The sequence below is a fragment of the Pan troglodytes genome, chromosome 16, assembly GCF_028858775.2.
Source record: "Pan troglodytes isolate AG18354 chromosome 16, NHGRI_mPanTro3-v2.0_pri, whole genome shotgun sequence".
Classification (NCBI taxonomy): Eukaryota; Metazoa; Chordata; class Mammalia; order Primates; family Hominidae; genus Pan; species Pan troglodytes.
Genome location: NC_072414.2, coordinates 66,144,105 through 66,164,667, shown reverse-complemented (window position 1 = coordinate 66,164,667; position 20,563 = coordinate 66,144,105). Strand labels below are relative to the sequence as shown.

General features: G+C 55.1%; 1 protein-coding gene across 8 annotated transcripts in view; it reads left to right on the top strand.

The window, feature by feature from the left end:
• Window positions 1-20,563, top strand: part of STRA6 (signaling receptor and transporter of retinol STRA6) — a 32,760-nt gene that overhangs the window by 6,136 nt on the left and 6,061 nt on the right. For 4 of the 8 annotated variants that reach the window (XM_009429520.5, XM_009429524.4, XM_510665.8 and 1 more), the window contains exons 2-12: window positions 3,777-3,904; window positions 8,269-8,335; window positions 8,664-8,749; window positions 9,941-10,080; window positions 10,413-10,436; window positions 10,620-10,786; window positions 12,164-12,286; window positions 14,595-14,662; window positions 14,843-14,919; window positions 15,185-15,246; window positions 16,804-16,966. In XM_009429520.5, coding sequence (XP_009427795.2) covers window positions 3,792-3,904; window positions 8,269-8,335; window positions 8,664-8,749; window positions 9,941-10,080; window positions 10,413-10,436; window positions 10,620-10,786; window positions 12,164-12,286; window positions 14,595-14,662; window positions 14,843-14,919; window positions 15,185-15,246; window positions 16,804-16,966 — 1,090 coding nt within the window. In that variant the 5' untranslated portion in view covers window positions 3,777-3,791. Of the gene's footprint in view, window positions 1-2,938; window positions 3,059-3,228; window positions 3,644-3,776; window positions 3,905-8,268; window positions 8,336-8,663; window positions 8,750-9,940; window positions 10,081-10,412; window positions 10,437-10,619; window positions 10,787-12,163; window positions 12,287-14,594; window positions 14,663-14,842; window positions 14,920-15,184; window positions 15,247-16,803; window positions 16,967-20,563 lie in introns of those variants that run through there. The other 4 variants (XM_003314763.5, XM_003314762.5, XM_003314761.6 and 1 more) reach the window with 4 other exon arrangements.

Below are 20,563 nucleotides of genomic sequence, written 5' to 3'. Positions count from 1 at the left end.
AGACCCACGGAGAGGAAAAGACTCACTCAAGGCCACACAGCCAGTCCCAGGGTTCAAATCCGGCTAGGTGGCCTCCCCAACCAGGCGTTCTCCACTGCCATGCAGAAACCTGGCCCTTACCTCTGGACCTTCCAGCTATGCCCTGGCCAAAGTACCAGGCACAAGGCTGCGCTCTGCTTGCTAGGCCCACACCAGGGGAAAAGGACGAAGCTCACCATTTCCTCCCCTCTGCTTAGGGCCTCCCTTGGTGGCCTCTGTGTCTCCCCATGAGGAGGGAGGTGGTATTGTTGGCACTGGGCTCTCTGTGGGGGGTGGGGAAGGGACTGTGCCTGGGCTCAGCTGGGGTCCCTTTCTGCCAGCCTGGCTGCAGCCCCTGGGCAGATGGAGGCTCCTTCAGGCAACCTGATTGCCTTTCCTCAGTGCCCGATATGGTTTGGATGTGTGTGCCCTCCAAATCTCATGTTGAAATGTGACCCCAGTGTTGGAAGTGAGGCCTGGTGTGTGGTGTTTGGGTCATTGCGGGGTATCCCTCCTGAATGGCTTGGTGCCCTCCCCGTGGTAATGAGTGAGTTCTCGCTCTATCAGTTCATGTGAGAGCTGGCTATTTGTAAGCGCCTGGCATCTCTCCTGCTCCCTCTCTTGCCAAGTGTCCTGCCTGACCCCCCTTCACCTTCCATCACGATTGTGGGTTTCCTGAGGCCCTCCCCAGAAGCTGATGCTGGTGCCGTGCTGCTTCCTGCACAGCCTGCAGAACTGTGAGCCACATAAACCCCCTTTCCTTCTAAGTTACCCAGAGTCAGGTTTTCCTTCACAGCAATGCGAAACAGATGAGCACAGTGCCCAACTGGTACCTCCCTCTCTCCCCTCAGGTATCAGCGACATACCACCTTCTCAGTGAGGCCTTCCCTGACCACCTTGTCTCAAACAGCCAACTCCCGTCTCTCTTCTCTTCCCCCACTTCACTTCCCCTCTGGTGTTGTCTCCCCTAAGCCCTACCATACATCAGGTTCCATTTGGTGCAGGCCTTGACTCATCTTGCTCGCTGCCAAACCAGCCTGGGGAAGGCAGAGTTAGGCTTCCTCCAAGGAAGAGGATGGTTTCTTTTCTTTCTTTTTCTTTTTTTTTTGAGACAGAGTTTGCCTCTTTTGTCCAGGCTGGAGTGCAGTGGCACGATCTTGGCTCACTGCAACCTCTGCCCCCCGGGTTCAAGCGATTCTCCTGCCTCAGCCTCCCTAGTAGCTGGGATTACAGGTGTGCACCACCACGTCCGGCTAATTTTTTGTATTTTTAGTAGAGATGGGATTTTGCCTTGTTGGCCAGGCTGGGTCTCTAACTCCTGACCTCAGGTGATCCACCTGCCTCGGCCTCCCAGAGTGCTAGGATTACAAGTGTAAGCCACCACACCTGGCCAAAGGGCATGGTTTCTGATAGGCAAGGATGTCTAACCCCTGACACTGCTGCCTTGTAGAGGGAGTGGGCTCCCTGTCTGGAACTGGACTCCAATGGTTGGAGGTGGATTTAAAATCAGATGGGAGTTGGCTGCTCCCTAAGGTAACAGTCTGAGACCCCTGAGCAGGGAACGGCTTGCTGGGCTCTGGTGTGGGCACGGGGACTCTGGGAAGCCCAGCTGGTGAACCTCAGGGCACAGCAGCCGCCTGTATAGGACAGGCCCACAAATGAATACTGGCCGCCAGAACAAGCAATGGCTTTGCCAAGCTCAATTTCTAAAGTCCCTCTTACCCAAGGGCCAGGCGCTGAGCATCAGGGGAAGGCAGGAGGAGGGGCGGGAGGGATAGAGTCCCGCCCTCCGAGAGCTCACACTCGCGCCTGGAAGGCAAGTTTCCCGCAACCCTGGGATCAGAAGAGCCAGTGTGGGCTCCTCATTACATCAAATAAAGCTCGGGTTCAGCTCTGAGTCAGCAGATGCTGATATCTCTGTGGGATGGTGGAGAGCAACAGAGCCCTCTTCCTGCGAGAAGGGCCATTTGGGAAGAAGGGGGAGGAACTCAGGCTAGCAGGGTGCTCAGCCCCTAATCCTGCCCTGTAGGCTTGGGAATTTGAATGAGAGCCTCCAGGATTTCAAGCCCTGTCTACTCTGAGACTTCACCCGTGCTGTTTCCTCTGTGGGGAACACTCTTTCCCCCACCCCCATCCCCATCCTGAGCCTGCCACCCTCTGCTCAGCGGACTTTCCCCTGCCCTTCAGATCACCACGGAAAGGTTATTTTCTTCAGGAATCTCCCCCCATCCCCAAATACTCTTGGACTAAATTTGGTTTCCCATGGTACAGACCAGCTCAACCTGTGCTTCCCTTTGTAACCCTCAGACTTTGTAGGGGATTTAGTTATCTGGCCGTGTCCCCGCTGAACTGTAATCTCTCCTGCCTCAGGGCTCAGAACAGTGCTGGCACATAGTGTGTGTTCAATAAATTTAAGTTAAAAGACTAAATGAATAATGTCCTCTTAAAAAAGCTGTTGAATGACTGCCTTAGCTGACAGGGTCAAAGCCGAAGCCCCTTGTAGGGTATTGGAAGGACAGAGACCCTCACAGTTTCAGGGGCCTAAACCTCCACCAGGGACAGTGGCCTGAGAACTGCTTTCTACCTTCTTCTGCCTCTCGCCCCTTCCTCCAGGCTGGGGCAGGGTCCTGCTCCTGGGGAGGGAGAATGCGGAGGAGCCCTCCTCCCTGGCCCAGACCTTCCCTTGCTCACCCTCAACCTCACTCCAGGAGGAGCAGGAGGCAGGCGGGGCTCCTCTTGCCTACCCGTGGGTCTGGTTTGTGTTTAAAGAGCTAATTTCCGCCTTGTGGGGGTGAGTTATCTCCTTGTGAAATCAACTTGTAGGAACAAAAAGGGTTTACCAATGAGACACATGTTGCCTCCTTCATGGAAACCCTAGGAGAAGAAACGGACAGATTCCCCTTCCCTGCCTCCGCCCCAGCCCAGCCCCAGCGGTCCGTCTCACTCGGTTGTTGCTGTAATGCTGGTCTCCTGTCTGTGTGCGGCACTGCAGATGTGGCGGGCAGGGGCGTGGGAGCTCTGGGGCAGGCGCTGAAGGCAGGTATGTGTGTGAAGTCAGGTGCGGGGGTGGGGGTGGCTCCTGGCCACACCCTTGCAGGGCTCAGGCCGCCAATGGTGCTGGGGCCTCCTCCCCCAGGAGGGGGGCTTTGTCAAGGATTATGGTGTATTTCCATCACCGAGGCCCAAAGGGGCCAGAAAGGGGCAGGCTGAGGCTGGGGGAGGGGCTCAAGGGAGCCCAGCTGGGAGGGCCCAGGCAGGCAGTGCGGAGCTGGCCGTGGGCTGCCTACCCTTTCATCTCTGCAACTCCTTCCTCCCTGGGCCTCCCTTCTGGTGTGTCTGTGGGTCTGTCTAGGTGGGCTTGGGAAAGGGGAAGGAAGGGGCGTCTCTTTAGGCAGCTCAGACTGGACAAGCCTTCTTTGAAAATGGTCCTTTGAACAAACGCCTGCTGGTGGTTGGTCAGACAGATGCGCCAGCGGGAGCCCCGGGGCCCCAAGGGGACAGCTATCTCTGCAGGACCGGTGCGATGGGCGGGAAGGGAGGAGGGGACATGAGAGGCCCTGTCCTCTTCCCGTGCCAGCTTGCTCAGGCCCTCAGTCCCAGACGGGCTTTTCCCAGAGAGCTAAAAGTAAGAAAGTAACCTTCAGGATTAAAGAGAAATGTTTCTTTGTTTGGGTTTTCCGTCTTTCTTTCTTTCTTTTCTCTTTTAAGCCTCTTTTCACATCTGTAGTGGCTTTTTTTTCTCTCGCCTGGGGTCAAAGGAGAAGGGCCAGAGAATGTCGTCCCAGCCAGCAGGGAACCAGACCTCCCCCGGGGCCACAGAGGACTACTCCTATGGCAGCTGGTACATCGATGAGCCCCAGGGGGGTGAGGAGCTCCAGCCAGAGGGGTAAGTGTGGAACCCCCCCACCTCACTCTGTCAGCCATCAGAATGTGGTGATGGCAGAGGTTGCAATTGGCCAGGGAGCAGCTCCTGGGCAAGGGCTGCTAGGTCTGGCTCTGCCACTCATTTGCTGTGTGACCTTGGGCAAGTCACAGCCTCTCTGGGGTTCATTCAGTCTCTGCCTCTGTTACATGAGAACAACACCCCTCACCCTGCTGTTAAGACACCTAAGGCTGGTCACCTTAGGTATGATGTGTGATGTGTTAAAAATACAGATGATTCAGATCTGCAGGGATGGCTCCCTGGGTGATTCTGGCCCATAGCCAGGATGGAGAAGCTGCTGAGAGCAGTTGAGGCAAGCAGACCTCCCTTCAAGGGGTTACTGGTCTCTGTGGTGAGCATTTGGGTGTGGTGTTTCTAAGTGTCAAGTTCTCTGGGCAGGCTGGGGGATTCGGGGAAGGCAGAGAACCAAAGGGAGAAAGCCTGGTGAGAAGTCACTGAGGAAACAAGCACCCTTGTTGTCTTTGGATGGTCTCAGAGGATGAGGAGAGCCTATTCCCTTTAGCAGAAGTGCTCAGGCCAGCCCAGGTGAGGGTGGGAGCAGGAAGGCAGCCCGCCCCAGGGTGGCCTGAGAACCCAGCTACAGCTGCTTTGCCTGGGTCTCCATTCTACCGGGGTTTAGTCTGGGCACCCTGGTGGAGGAGCTGGGCCCCTTCTGTGTCCCCCACCTCCTGCCAGGATGTCTTGCCTGTGTAGGACCCAGAGCCAGTTCTCCCCTGTTGTTCCCAGGCCTGGCCCCATCCGTTATCTCCCTGCTCTGTCTGACGGTTTGGAGAAGTAGAAAGGTGAGGCTGGGGGTTGCCGAGCCAGATGTGTGCACATCTGTTCTCCATCAAAACCTGAAACTTGAGAAGGAAAAATCCTTGCGTGCCTCCCCAGAGGCTGGGGCTGCGGCCTGGCTGGGCTTGGGTCATCCAGCAGGGACAGAGGCTCCACCCAGGCCTCGGGGAAGGAGCTGTTGTTTGGAGGACTCAGGGTTCTGACCACCTGGAAAATAGCCTGCAGTCAGCAAGGGCGTGCTCCCCACTCATCTTGCCTGACTGACCGAGAGCCTGTGGGCTCCACATATCCTGCTGTGTATGTGTGGCCTGCGAGAGACCAGAATGAGGACAGGCCCAGGAACCCATGAGGATGGTTTCTGACCTAGGTGAAGGCTCTAATCTGAAGCTGTGTCCTTGGGAGCCTCAGGGCCTGGGCACTGGCTGGGGGCAAGGTGCCTGTAAATGTAGCTGTGGTCTATAGCTGTTGTCTCAGAATAAAGTTGTGTGTATGTCAGGCACTGGGTGATGGGGAGTCCAGTCCCTCATGTGGGTGACATCTAGAAGATTCAGCTCCTTTCTCCCACTGCAGGGCATGACATCCATAAGAATAAAGAGATTTGTTTGAATCTACTTACTTAGCCAAACCAATTGAGCTGCCTGCCATCCCCCTGCCCCCAAAGTGGGAGCAGAAAATTGGGAGCTCAGGGGAATCCCAAGGAAATGAACTTGGGTTCACCTCTGTCTGTGTGAGTCAGACACCCTGGGGACATGTTGCATCAGAGCTTTGAAGAACTCCGGAGTGCCCAGTGCCCCAGCACTCTCAGGCTGGAGTTGGGGTGGATGAACACTGATGGCAGTGGAGTCAGCCACAGAAATGTCCTGAAATCCAGAACATTCAATGGCTCAAACACCCTCAGTGGCTTCCTGGGGCCTCCCATGCTTGCTGTAACCTCATCTCACCTGACCTCTGGGCTGCAATCAAACTGGAAGGCCTGCCCAGCCTCAGCCACGCTGCCTGTCGCCTGCCCCTCTGCTTCCTCATGCACTTCCCTCCACCTGGAGCTGCCTCTCCCCTTCTTTGCCTAAAGAGATGCTAACCAACTTTTATTTATTTATTTTTTGAGATGGAGTCTCGCTCTTGTTGCCCGGGTTGGAGTGCAGTGGTGCGATCTTGGCTCACTGCAACCTCTGCTTCCCCAGTTCAAGCGATTCTCCTGCCTCAGCCTCCCGAGTAGCTGGGATTACAGGTGCGTGCCACCACGCCCAGCTATTTTTTTTGTATTTTTAGTGGAGACAGGGTTTCATCATGTTGGCCAGGCTGGTCTCAAACTCTTGACCTTGGTTGATCTGCCTGCCTCAGTCTCCCAAAGTGCTGGGATTATAGGCGTGAGCCACTGCTCGCAGCCACTAACCATTTTTTAAATTCCAATCAGATACCACCTCCTTTTGCCCAAAGTTCTCCCTCCTCTGCATCCTTCAGCACCTGCTGTGCCTGTCCCAGGATCAAGCTCACCACCCTCTCCAAGGTCTTTATGTCTGTGCCATCCTGCCTGTCCCATGGCACAAAACGTGGGGCCACAAGCCACTAGCCAAATATTTGCTCATTTCTATGCCACCTGAGATCCCCATCTGACCCCTCACACTGAGCTGAGAGGTCAGATGGGGACCTCAGGTGATACAGAAAGGGCCAGAGGCTCCCCCAGGCAGGGCCCTGGAGGGCATTTCTGGGGGTGGGGGTGGTTTGGGGTAAGGTCCATAGGAAAATGGTCAAACTACTCCAGGGACAGTTTTCCAAGTCCCTGCCGGGCCCAGGTGTACAGGTGGAGCGGGACCTAGTCATGCGGGGAGATGCCGGCTGAGAGGGAGGGCTGCCCTACACACCGGAGTGAGAGGCCTTGGAGCTGGAGGTGGGGAGCTGACACTGGAGTGCCAATGGTGGGAACCTGCTCCCTGCGTGGCAGCTACTCACGAGCCCAGTTCTATTTTGGGAAGAGGCTGGTCTCCTGGCCAAGAAGCTGCCCAGAGCTGACTTACTCTGCCTCTCCACCAAGTGACTGGTTTCTTTCCCACCACTCACCCGCTGGGATTTCCTGAGAGAAAGCGAGCAGGACAGACCGAGCTGACCCAGCAGAGCATCCCAGGGCTCTGCACTCCCCTGGATAATGCAGCCTTGATGCCTCTCTTCATACAGTGGAGGGTGTTTTGGTGGGCAGCTGAGCCCTCTGGGCAGGCAGGGACTGGCGGCAGCCCAGGCTCCATCTCAGGCCCTCGCCCACCAGACCCCACTGCCCTCACCCATGCTGCCATCCTCCCTCTGGCTCTCCCAGGCCCAAGCTGGGAAAACCCGGAGCTCTACTGCTCACCAGGGACCCAGTCCTGCCTACTCTCCCAGGGCCAGGGCCAGCCCTGAGCTCAGGACTCCTGCCTCACTCCCTTTCTCCGCCACGTGATTCTGCTGGGGAAGCGGAGGGTTTCATTGTCCTCAGTGACCCCTATCTCCACTGTGGGTCTACCTCTGCGCTCAGCCAGGGTGAGTGCAGGACCATTGCCAGGCCATAGGGAGCCTCTGTGGAATTAGAGAAAGGGATCCCCAGTTAGGTGCATTCAGCTCAGCAGGTGCTGGGTTTGGTGAGCAGGGTGGCCTGCTCGTTCCCTTGGCTGAGCATCTTTGTGCAGTGGGCAACCTGCATGGCTGTCCATGGAGGCTCTCAGTGAGAGGGAAGCAGGAAAAGAGAGGGACCAGGGGAGATCATTTTAGTCACAGACCAACCTCGGATGGCAGTGAGTAGAGGGCGGATCATAGGGCCAAACCCTTGACTGCTTGACCCAGGTAGTGTGCTCAACCGCAGTTCTGAGAAGAGGTCTGTGAGACCAGGAGCAGTCAGAGGGGCTTCCTGGAGAGGGGAGGCCTTGAAGGACAGGAAGCATCTGGGTGAGCAAGAATAAGTGCTCAGCCGGGCACAGTGGCTCACACCTGTAATCCCAGCACTTTGGGAGGCTGAGGCATGAGGATTGCTTGAGCTCAGAAATCCAAGACCAGCCTGGGCGACATGGTGAGGGCCTGTCTCTACTAAAAATACAGAAAAAAAAAATGCCAGGCGTGGTGGTGCACACCTGTGGTCCCAGCTACTCATGAGGCTGAGGTGGGAGGATCGTTTGAGCCCAGGAGGCTGAGGCTGCAGTAAGCCGAGATCGAGCCACTGCACTCCAGCCTGGGTGACAGAGCAAGACCCTGTCCCTCCAGAAAAAAAAAAAAAAGAGAGAATAAGTGATCAGGCCGAGCCGGTCCACTCTGCTTCCCCTGGGAGCTTCCCATGTCTTTTAGTCTTATAACCCCAGAGCTTGGCATGGGGCTGGCACATCACAGGGACACGAGGGTCCCAGAATGACCCTGAGAAGGTGGGACTGGGAAGGCTTGTGTAGGAGGGATCAGAGGGTTGAGGGAGGTAGTGGGTAAAGCCTCAGTGTGAACAGTCTTGAACCTCAGACCTGTCTGTACACCCAGGGGGGCCTGACGCAGGCCTGAGCCAGCCTTCATTTGCTCTGCAGGGAAGTGCCCTCCTGCCACACCAGCGTACCACCCGGCCTGTACCACGCCTGCCTGGCCTCGCTGTCAGTGAGTCCAACCCAAGTTGAACCTGGCTTGCAAGCTGCTGCCAGCCTGGGCAGTGGGATCTGTGTTCCCCACTGGGGCTGGTGAAGGGGGTCCCTGGAAGATCCTGTGTGGGGGGAGCTATCTGGGAGTTCTCCCAGCTTGGAGGCCCAAACCAGGATGCAAGTCCAACCTTCCAGATGTCTGTCACCCCTTGACCAGTCCCCAAGATGCCACATGAGTGTGCACTGGGCAGGTAGGGGATATCCTGGGGCCTGAGTCCAAGCCCTCAAACTCAGACCCTCAGGGGAGGCCTGGGCACCCCAAGCCCTCCTCTGCACTCTCCTTTCAGATCCTCGTGCTGCTGCTCCTGGCCGTGCTGGTGAGGCGCCGCCAGCTCTGGCCTGACTGTGTGCGTGGCAGGCCCGGCCTGCCCAGGTTTGTACCATGGCCTGGGCACCCCCACTCAGGGGACCCAGCTGACAGGGTCACTCTGGGAGGGCGGGTGATTTGTTAGGTACCTAAAAGGCAGCTCTGGCTTTAATGACATCCCTATCGCCCTCAGCCTGGGGCTTTCCTCACCCCCACCTAGGTCTCCAGGTTTAGTCAGGACCCCCAGAGGAAGGGGGAGGGACTCGCTCAAGCCCGCCTGGGAGAAAGGACTCCAACCCAGACCCTAGGGAAACAAGCCTGACAGGACCCAGCTTCAGAGTGTACCTTCTCAGGCAGCCCTCCATGTGTGGATTGACGTGACCATCCCAATGCCATCTTGACCGTCATCTTCCCTGAGGGTATCACCTGGACCCTAATGCTTGAAGGCAGATTTATGGGGACTGACATCTAGCCCCTATAGCTGGAGCTTTCTTCTCCTATCTCCTTCAGCCCTGTGACCCCAGAGCCTGGACAGGCATGATCCTGAGGAGATGGGGCTGGGCAAGCTAGTGTGCGAGAGACCAAAGGGTTGGGGCAGGTGATGGGTGGCTCCCTGGTGTAGAGAGCTTCACATCCCAGACCCAGACTGTGCACCGAGGCAGGTCTTGCTGTGCTGGTTTTGTGGGGAACCAGCCTGGGGTCTCTGGTTGGCCCCAGAAAGAGCTTGCCCTGGCTGGGGCAGTGTTTGAGGGAGAATGAACCTCTCAGAGCATGAATGCAAGCTGCAGTGCAGAAGCTGAGGGTCTGAGTGGCTTGCCCTGAGCCCAGAGGGGTGATGCCTCGGACAGCTATGCCCGCTGTCTGCCCTCTGCCCCGGGTCCACACCCAGCCCAGGGCGGCGGCTGTTGTACAAGGATGTTGTGACTCGCTGAGTTCTCTGAAGGTTTGCCAGCTCAGACAGACCAATTAGTGTGGAGGTGGCTGCTTCCTGGAGCTTCCAGGGTGGGCGGAGGGAGCAGTCTTAGGGCTTCTTCCCACTGTATGTGTGTCCCAAGTCCCTTTGGCACAGGGCCCAGAGCTTGGTAGATAAGAGACACTCCACAAATACCTATGGAATGAATGAATGAAGGGGCCTTATTCCCCCATCTAGAAAGTGGGACTGACTCCACCTCCTTGATTTATGGAATACAGCTGGGAGGTAATGGGGGTGCAGGGGCTGAGCAACTCCCTCCTGCCCTGTCCTTGCCTCTGTGCTAGCCCTGTGGATTTCTTGGCTGAGGACAGGCCCCGGGCAGTGCCTGCTGCTGTTTTCATGGTCCTCTTGAGCTCCCTGTGTTTGCTGCTCCCCGACGAGGATCCATTGCCCTTCCTGACTCTCGCCTCAGCACCCAGCCAAGGTACCCACTGACCCCCAGGCCCTGGGGTTGGTGTGATGGGATGGGGTAGGGTGGGGTCTCGGAGTTTTAAGCTTGGCTCAAGGAGATGAGAGTAACAGGAACAGCTGTCAATGAGATGGGCTGCTATCCTGAGACATGACCTTTTTAGACCATCCAGTCTTTACAACGATGCTACAAAGTATGCATATTAGCCCCATTTTGCAATAGAGGAACTGAGAGCCAGGGAAGTAGTATCTTAAATTGAGTATTTGCTCAGGCACCATGCTAAGCATTATATATACACCTTCTCATTTTGCCCTTGCTAATATGCTGTGATTATTTCCATTTTACAGATGGGAAAACTGAGGCTCCAAGAGGTAACTTGCCCAAGATCACAGAGTTGAGACTAGTCAGAGCCTGGATTTGAACCTAGTGTTCTTGCCCACTGAACGTGCTGAAGGGCTTGGAAGCTGGAGACCGGAGAGAGGCCTGGGTGGGCTCACTGCAGGCCCCATGTCTGCCCCTCCAGCATGGGTCTCTCTGCTTGTTTCACCTTCCAGGGGCCTGGAAGATACTGGGACTGTTCTATTATGCTGCCCTCTACTACCCTCTGGCTGCCTGTGCCACGGCTGGCCACACAACTGCACACCTGCTCGGCAGCACGCTGTCCTGGGCCCACCTTGGGGTCCAGGTCTGGCAGAGGGCAGAGTGTCCCCAGGTGCCCAAGGTAACCGCTGATCACAATGGCCTAGGGCAGAGGGGCGCACAGAGCAACCTACTCAAACCACAGTGCCTCCTTTGAGCTCTGACTCTATGATGGGCCGCCCTGCAGCCTTCCATTGTGCATGGGATTCCATGCCTTCAAACACGTGCCCCTTCCAAGCTTGGCTGCTCTGCAGGAGAGGCAGGGAACAAGGTGGCTGGGCCCAGCCCTCAGGAACTTTAAGTCTAGGAGGTGGCGGAGAAGGGGAAGTGGGCAGAGTAGGGGGAAGAGAAAGCCTGAAATGGCCCCCACCCCCAATGCCTGTGTTAGTGATCCCCCAGCTTCCCTTTGGTCAGGCTGGAGAGGGAATGGGAGTGAAGCTTGATGGAGGCCAGCAAGTGCGAAGTCAGGGATGGTCTAAGGGCTGAGAGGAGAATTCCGGAACCTCAGGACCTTGCTCACTGGCTGCCGGCTGGGGCTGTGAAGCTGTCCAGTCTAGAACTCAAAGAGTGATGGTACAGGCTTTAGAGCCAGACAACCTGAGTGTGAATCCAGGTTCACCACTTCATTCATTCACTCTCCCATTCATTCAACAACATATTTGAAGCACATACTTTGTACCAGGGACATTTCCAGGCACTGGACTACAGCTATGAACAAGACAAACAGTCCCTAGCCTCCCAAGAGCCGTCACTTCAGAAGGGGAGACATGACACGCAAACAAAATGATGCCAGGTGGTACCAAGTGCCTTGGGGAAACAGTGCCACCTTTCTGAGACCGTTTCTCCATCCGTCCATGGAGCCGATAACACCAGTCTCTCAGGGTGGAGGTGAAGACTAAGAGGTTGCTTTGAGAGGGGGAACTTGGTGGCTTTTTTTCACCACCTAGAACCTGGCACATACTAAGCTCTCAATAAAAGTATATTGAACCAACAAATAAATGAATGAGTATACAAAAAGCCCACCCCCAGGAAGGCCTCAGCCCTGAGGAGTAGGGCATAGACTTTCCTGATGCTCGGGTTGAAAACTATATGTAGGCAAAGGCAGGCTTTCGTGTGATTTTCAGAACTGTTCCTAATGCTCCGGGAACACAGAAACAGAAAGAGGTGTCCTTTCCAGTGGGGGGCAGGAGGGAATCAAGTGATCTCCTCCTCTTGGCTCCTCTCAGGCCCGTGGGGGTCCAGGAGCCTGGGGGAGGGGTGAGCATCTCTGCAGGGCTCCAGAAGGGGTAGTGGGCAGGTTTGCGCTGGGTGGCAGGTTGGGAACCATAGAGCTGAAGCCTTCCCATGGCCCCCCAGACCACCCTCAGGGCCCAGTGTGAGGTGGGAAGGGCAACGGATTCTGGTTCTTGGCTGGGGGAAGAAGGTGGAAAGTAGTCTGTCTGGGTGTTTGTCTGTCCAGATCTACAAGTACTACTCCCTGCTGGCCTCCCTGCCTCTCCTGCTGGGCCTCGGATTCCTGAGCCTTTGGTACCCTGTGCAGCTGGTGAGAAGCTTCAGCTGTAGGACAGGAGCAGGCTCCAAGGTAAAGGGGCAGGCCTGGGATGAGCTCTTCCTCAGCACCCAAGACAGCCCTACTCCCCCGTATCTGTGGTCCCAGATACATGGCCGTGCTTGGTGTAGGGCCCAGCACAGAATAGATGCTCAGAAAATGTTTGCTGAGTGACTGCTTAGTCCTCCCTCCCTAGGCAAAAGCTGGACTGGGCCCTTGACTGGCACCCAGGATACCCGCGGCACTGGGCTGTGTGAATAGTAGGGACTTAACAAAGCAGAACTGAGTCAGAAGCCAGGAGAGTCATATCTCTGTCTGTGAAACACTGAGATCCGGCTGGAGAGACAGCCTGGAGCCTTGTGCCTAATCCGAGTTCTGCACATAATGAGATGATTCAGGAAGCACCCAGGGCAGAACTCCATTATGAATCAACTCTAGGTTGGATGTGGTTGAATAATTTCAGATAAAGGGGAGGGCTGAGAGGGCTTCCTAGAGGAGGTAGACTCTACAAGGGCCTGAAGGACAGGGAGATCTAGAGTGATGAGAGAATAAGGAGCAGGCATTGTAGGCACAGGAAAGAGCATGAGTAAAGGGGAAGAGATAGTTTTGTGTCTGTTTTGTTCATTATATTTGCAGCACTGGGTGGGTCTTAGCCCTTAATAGATACTCAGCAAATATTTTTGAGTTTTTGAATAGATGGATGAATGGATGGATGGATCGAAGGAAAGATGTATGGAAGAGAGGATGGATGGATGAATGCATCATGGTAAAAGAGAATTCTTAGAAGATACTTCAATCTTACTAAAAAGCCTTCTAAGCACCTACCATATGTCAGGCCCTGGGCTCAGTGCTGTGGACTTGGAGCTGATGGACTTGTGTCTGATCTCCAGGAGCTCCCAGTGTGGTGGGGGAGACAGATGCAGCACAAAACACCTGCAGTGCAATGTGAACCCTGCACCGGGTGTTGGGACTGTGGTGCAGGGGGCGGGGTCCACTACTTCTTTCTGGTGAGAGAGGAGGAAGAAGAAAGCTCTGCAGAGACCCTCAAAGGGGAAAGAAGAACAGACTCAGGAGAAAGGCTTAAGACATAGAGGCCAAAGGGCGTGGCTTCTCTTCAGACAGGGCAGGGGAAGGAAAGGCTTGATGGGAGGCACCTGGCCAGCCAGCAGGTAGGTGGTGGTGCCAGCTGCTGGCCCAGGGAAGGTGGAGGGAGGAGCAGGTGCTCCTGGGATGATGCTTGGTCCTGAGGGTGTGCTGCTCAAAGTCTGGAGCTCAGCAGAGGGGCTGGGACTGGGTGTTAACTCGGCAAGGCCAGACTGAATCCAGAGAATGAGTGAGATCCCTAGGCAGGATGGAGAACCCCGGGTCCCTTTTGGGCTACTCTGGTCCGAGAAGGCCCACGGACTCCAGACTCGGCTCCCACGTGGCAGGCAGGGAGTTCTGAGCACTTGTAGCTCCTGCCTATTGAGGCCAACACCCCTCGAGGAAGCCCGTGTCCCCTCCTGTTTACAGCTGGCTCTGAAAAGGGAGCGGCCCCCCAGGACGACACAGTGCCTGAGGCATGCCCCTTTACCTTCTCTTCCAGGGTTTCCACCACCCCATCTCTCTCTCCATTGCCAGCCTTTCCTCCCAGGCTTGAGAGGTGTAAAATCCTCTTTGGACTTTGGTCAAAGAGGTTTAAGTCTCAAAGGACCCCCATCAAGCTTTGAGCTGACCCACTCCTGCCCTGGATCCCAGGGTTGTCATGGCAACAAGTGACAACTGCCTGTGTTCTCCCAGTGATTCCGGGCAGGGGCTCACCCCATCTTCCCATGGGCCTCTGCTACTTCACAGGCAGCTTAAGGCCTGGAATGTGGCTTAGACAAATCTGGTCACCCTTGTGATCTCCCTTGCGCAGTAGCAGCAGGAGAAGCCTGAGGGGGTCTGACCTGGAATGACCCTCTTCTGTGTCCTGGTCTAGGATGTGCCCGTGGGACACAAGCTTCCCTTTGCCCCAGTTTCAGCTAGCAGAGGCCAGAGGGCTAGGGGTGGGAAGAAACGGTGAAGAGATGTGACTGAGTAAAGCAGGTGAGAGTTGGAGACAGATCTTAGGAAGAACTTCCTGGCATTGATGGTTCTTTGATAGGAGACTGGCCTTGTATTTGTGAGAGAGAAAAGGGAAGCTTTGGAGGGCACGGACCTCATCCCCACAGGTCAGCCCCATCCACACTCACCACCACCGCCATGGCCAACAGGTTTTTATGGAGCACCTGCTTGGTGAACACTCTAGTTCCCTGAGCCAGGGACCCACGAATGGGTCGAGGCAGGTCTCATCTGCTTGTTCAATTGTCTGTCTCCACAGGGGCTGCAGAGCAGCTACTCTGAGGAATATCTGAGGAACCTCCTTTGCAGGAAGAAGCTGGGAAGCAGGTGGGGTCTCTGACACACCCTTTGTGGGCCAATGGATTGGGCTGGTTAGCAGCCGTGCTTGGGAAGCTGGCACTGGGCAGCATGGCAGGGGCAGAGGGGCAGAATGACCAGCCTCTGGGGCTGGCCCTCAGGGAATGGGCTTCCCCTGAGGACCCCGCACCTGCCTGGGTCTTTCTGCAGCTACCACACCTCCAAGCATGGCTTCCTGTCCTGGGCCCGCGTCTGCTTGAGACACTGCATCTACACTCCACAGCCAGGTATGGGGTTGGGAGCTGAGGCCGAGCGTGACAGGGGACGTTACCCTCCCTTGCACAGAATGGCTGCAGTGGAGAACTGGCTCCTGCTCCCCGGAATCCTTGTCATCAAGAGGGACAGCTACCAGCTTGGGACAGCGGGAAGACCCTGGCCTGGCCTTGGTCATTCAGGGTCCTGCTGGCCCTTTTCCTGGGCCCCTTGGGAGGGAGGAGGGCTCCCGGGCCTGAGTGGTGCTGTTCACCACACTCCTTCCTTTGAGGACTACAGGATTCCGTCTCCCGCTGAAGCTGGTGCTTTCAGCTACACTGACAGGGACGGCCATTTACCAGGTATGTCCCTCACCCTGTACTGCCATCTGCCTCTGGAGCACTGCCCTCAACCCCCAAGCCTGGAGCAGTTCCGGCCCAACCCAGCTCTCCAGGTGCTCCATCCAGAACCCTGACCAGGTGCTGCAGGCCATCTTGGGAGTTCTGGCCTACCCAGAAGGGCAGGGGTGTTCACTCTTGGACTCACGAAGTGACTCGGAGCATTATTTTTGGAGGCCACATAAACACGAATTTAAATCCTAGCTCCACTATTTACCTCCTGTGTGGCCTTGGGCAAGTTATATAACCTCTCTGAACCTGTTAGCTCATCTGTAAAAAGGAGAAAATAGAATAATTTTCCTCTTTGAGTAATTGGGAAGATTTAGCAAGATAACATGTTTGATAAACTCTGCCTCACCACCTCCGAAAAAAAAAACCCCGAAAAAACCAACAACAACAATTAAAATCCTGGGAGATGGGTATGATTATTCTCCACTTTACAGATGGGGAGAATGGAAGCTTGGAGAGGTGAATTTGACTTGGCCAAGTTTCTGCACAGCTAATATCTCAGCGTAGCCTAAGTTTGAATCCAAGTCTGTCCAGCTTTAATTCCTGTGCTCATTTACTTTCACAACATAGAAAAACCAGAAATTTTACATTCCAAAGTTTAGATAGATAGATGATGGGTAAATAGATAGAGGTGCAGACACAGTCATCCCTCAGTATCTGAGGTGGGTTGGTTCCAGGAACACCCCTCCATACCAAAATCCAAAGGCTCAAATTTCTGATATACGATGGTGTAGTATTTGCATATAGCCTACACACATTCTCCAGTATACCTCATTATCTCTAAAGTACTTATAATATCGAACATAAGTGCTATGTAAACAGTTGTCCTACGTCTGGGTGTGGTGGCTCACACCTGTAATCCCAGCACTTTGGGAGGCTGAGGCGGGTGGATCACGAGGTCAAGAGATTGAGACCATCCCAGCCAATGTAGTGAAACCCTGTCTCTACTAAAAATATAAAAATTAGCTGGCTGTGGTGGCGTGGGCCTGTAGTCCCAGCTACTCAGGAGGCTGAGGCAGGATAATCGCTTGAACCTGGGAGGTAGAGGTTGCAGTGAGCCGAGATCACGCCACTGCACTCCAGCCTGGCCACAGAGCAAGACTCCATCTCAAAAAAAAAAAAAAAAGAAGTTGTCCTACTGTATTATTTTTTATTTGTATTATTTGTATTGAATTGTTATTTTTTATTGAGGGTTTTTCCCCAAATATTTTTGATCTGCGCTTGATTGAATTGGTTGGTTGTGGATGTGGAACCCACAGATACGCAGGGCTGGCCATATGAAGTTACGGTGCTCGAAGGCATGCCTTTGGCCTATTAGGCTGTGATTGCACCTGTCTGTAATGTCCTCATTTAGAGGCATGAGATCCCTGCTCTAAGGGGCAGATAAGAACACTGATGGGCAATGGGCATGTGGCTGGGGCCTGTGTGCTGCCAGTTTCTTCCCCAGCGTCTCCGCTGTTAGCACAGAAAACCCTTTCCTGGGATGGGGCCCTAACTGTGGGGCTCTTCCAGGTGGCCCTGCTGCTGCTGGTGGGCGTGGTACCCACCATCCAGAAGGTGAGGGCAGGGGTCACCACGGATGTCTCCTACCTGCTGGCCGGCTTTGGAATCGTGCTCTCCGAGGACAAGCAGGAGGTGGTGGAGCTGGTGAAGCACCATCTGTGGGCTCTGGAAGGTGAGGCCTCCAGGGAGCCCCTGAGGGCTGCAGTGGGGAATGAAAGCGGGGAGACCCAAGGTCTATGCCCTAGTCAGCCATGGACACACTGGGGGCCCTTGGACACATTCCTTCCTCTCTCTGGGTCTCGATTGCCTCATCTCCAAATTGTGGCAGTTGGCGCTTCCAGTTCTGAGCTTCCATGAAACCTGAAGGGACATCTCAGCAGCTCCTGTCCCTTGCCTGCTTCTGTGGCATCTTCCCCCACCACCCCCAGTGTTTCTGACCAACTATCCGGGCATGGAGATGAGGAAGGCCATGGGATGGGGGAGCTGAGGGTGGGGTAGGAGGGAAGAGACAGCGAAGGGAGATGGTGAGGATTTCTGAGCGAATCCTCGTGGCAGGGGTCTGGCGTTGGGCAGGGCGCAGGCTTTCTCTTCCCCACTCCCTGTCTTTTGGGGCCGTCTCCTTTCTCCTTCCCTCCTCTGACAATGAGCTCCTGAACCAGGGAACCATCTTGGCTTCCTCTTCTGTGGTCTGAAGCCTCCTGCAGCCACCTACTTACTCTGCCTCCTGGGTGCTCCCAACAGCCCTGTGGAGGGGACTGAGAAGTGTCCCCACTTGACACATGGGGAAGGATTTGCCTGAGGCCATCCAGCAGGGCAGAGTGCAGCCAAGAGAACGCAGGGCTCCTGAAGCCTAGGCGGGGGTCCTCTCCATCACCTTGGGACAAAGCCTGGTGCTGAGGACTCAGGAGGCATGCGCCTTCTGCTGACTTGGGGACCCCAGGCTGGGACGGATGGGCCCCCGGCTTCTGAGGAGTAACGTGGTCAGAGCGTGGGCTGCCAGCGTTGCAGATGGAGGTGTAGCTGCTCCGCAGCTGTACCTGACCATTAACATCATCCTTATCCTACAGACCTGGGCATGCTGGTCATGGCGGGGCAGGGAGTGGGGGGTGGGCAGAGGTGCACAGAGTGACCACTTCCTTCCCTGACCACCTCCACCATCTCCGTGAGCACCTCAGTTCCCGTACTAGAGGCTGCCCTGGAACTGCTGCTGAGGCCAACAAACTGGACAGGTGACAAGTTCCGGGTGAGCTGAAAATGTCCTCTCCCAGGAGATTTTCTGAGCTGGTTGCAATCTGGTTCATAGGCAGGTGCAGACATGGTCCAGGTCAGCCCACAACCAACCTCAGACCCTTGCTCACAGTGACCCTGTAGGTCAGCATCATTGATCCCAGCTCACAGGGCAGGACATTGAGGCTCAAAGACAAAATGAGACACATCCAGGGCAAAGGACTCTGCTTCCACTCATCATGTCTTATATTATTAATTGCATGTTGCAGTTTCCAAGCTCAAAGGCTCCCACTTTGAATCTTCTTGGGCCAAACAGAGCAACAGTTACTCTTTAAATTTGCAAATGAGGAATACTGAGGCCCAGGAGGATTAGAGATACGGCCAAAGCCATCCCGCAACCTGGGCTCCAGTGTCCCTTGGTCTGTCCTTCGCCTAAGGAGCTAATGTCTTCTGAGCTCAGAGCTTCTGTTAGGACTGCCACCCAGCACTTGGACCATAAGCCTGGCATCACTCACAGAGAGCTCAGACTGAGTCAGGCAAACTAGATTAGAATCTCTGTTCCATCACTTACAAGCTGAGTGACCTTGGGCAAAGTGCATTACCTCTCCTGACCTCAATTTCCCCAACTGCAAAATGAGTGCTGGAGTGAAAAAGGAACACTTGCCCTTGAGGCCCTCAATCACATGAGGGAAGACAGATCTATCCCCCAAAGCAGGGCCCAGAAGAAGGCAGGCACAGGATCCCAGAGGTGGCAAAGAGCAGGAAGATTGTGTGAGTGCTGGGGTTTGGGGGTGCCCAAGTTGGGAACCAATGGAGGGAGAGAGAGGTAGGAGGTAGATGGATGGAGATCAAAGGCCAGGCCTGTGGCCAAGGGGGCTGCTAACCCTTCACCCCTGTGTTAGCCTGTACACTCACCAGGCCAGGCTCAGCAGGCGGGCTGTTCACCTCCTGGCAGCAAATGGTCCAGAATGTGCCCTCGCTGCAGCCCAGCTGGCTCCAGAAGGGGGACCACAGAGGCTGGAGCTATGCATGCACAGTGCTTTCTCCCAACCTTGCTTCTGAGAAAAGTGTCCCTGCGAGGGCCCTGGAGGAGGGAGCTAGGGACCAGCAGAAGGGCCTAGGTTTCCGTAGCATCATTTTTAGCCCTGGCTGAATCTGGGAAGCACCTGGTGACTTTAACATTCCCGTTGCTCAAGCCCTGTGCCAGACCTACTGAATCAGAAACTCTCAGAGTGGGGCCCAGCCTCTTTGAGTGAACAGCCCTCCCAGTGATTTTTTTTTTTCTTTTGAGATGGAGTTGTGCTCTGTCGCCCAGGCTGGAGTGCAGTGGTGCAATCTCGGCTCACTGCAACCTCCACCTCCTGGGTTCAAGCAATTCTCCCATTTCAGCCTCCCGAGTAGCTGGGATTACAGGCACATACCACCAGGCCCGGCTAATTTTGTTTTGTTTTGTTTTGTTTTGAGACGGAGTCTCATTCTGTCTCCCAGGCTGGAGTGCCGTGGCACAATCTCGGCTCACTGCAACCTCCGTCTCTCAGGTTCAAGTGATTCTCCCATCTCAGCCTCCCGAGTAGCTGGGATTACAGGGGCCCGCCACCAGGCCTGGCTAATTTTTGTATTTTTAGTAGAGACGGAGTTTCACCATATTGGTCCAGCTGGTCTCGAACTCCTGACCCCAGGTGATCCACCGCCTCAGCCTTCCAAAGTGTTGGGATCACAGTCCCAGTGATTCTCATGCAAGCAAAGTTTGATCGCCACTGTAGTAGGCACCCAATAAATATTGGTTGGTTGGTTGATTTCAATTCATTTCTGATGGAAATAAATCATGAAGGCTCTGCCTTTGGAAAGCCCCCAGAGCAGTGGCTGTCAGTCCTGACTGCACACTGAATCACCAGTGTTGCTTTCACAGGCTAAGGCTGGGTCCCACCCACAGAAATTCTGATTTAACTGGTTTGGGTGCAGGCTGGGCTATGGGCGAGTTTTAGCAGCTCCAGGTGATCCTAAAGGCGCTATCGGTGCTGAGATCCACCACTCTAATCCCTGTGGCTATGTGGAACTAGCACTCACCTTTTCTGTGTTTGCTCTCCCCGTCCTTGAGATTCTGGTGGTGACACGGGCACCAGGAACACTTCCCTGGGCTGACTGATGAGATCAGGGTGCAGGCATCTCAGGCTCATTCTGGATCTGCTTAGAAATGGTTGCACACCTCACTCTATCATTCCTAGCAGCATGGCTGTCTGGGCGAAGCCCTCTCTCTGAGCCTCAGCTTCCTCTTCAGCCCAGTGGGAACAGTTCTTCTGTCTAACCTTGCGGGGTTGCTGCTACAGTCCAGAGCAAGACTGGATGTGGATGTAAGGTGGGAGAGTTGCAGCCTGCACCCCTGAAATTCTTAAACACCCAGGCTTGTTCATGACACACCATCATGCACACACTCATTGTGTGCATGGCCAGGGAGAGGGTGAGGGAGCTGGGTGACAGCGGCTGCCTCCCTATTCTGATGGACTCAGGCCACACCGATGTGGACTCACACTCTCTATGCCCT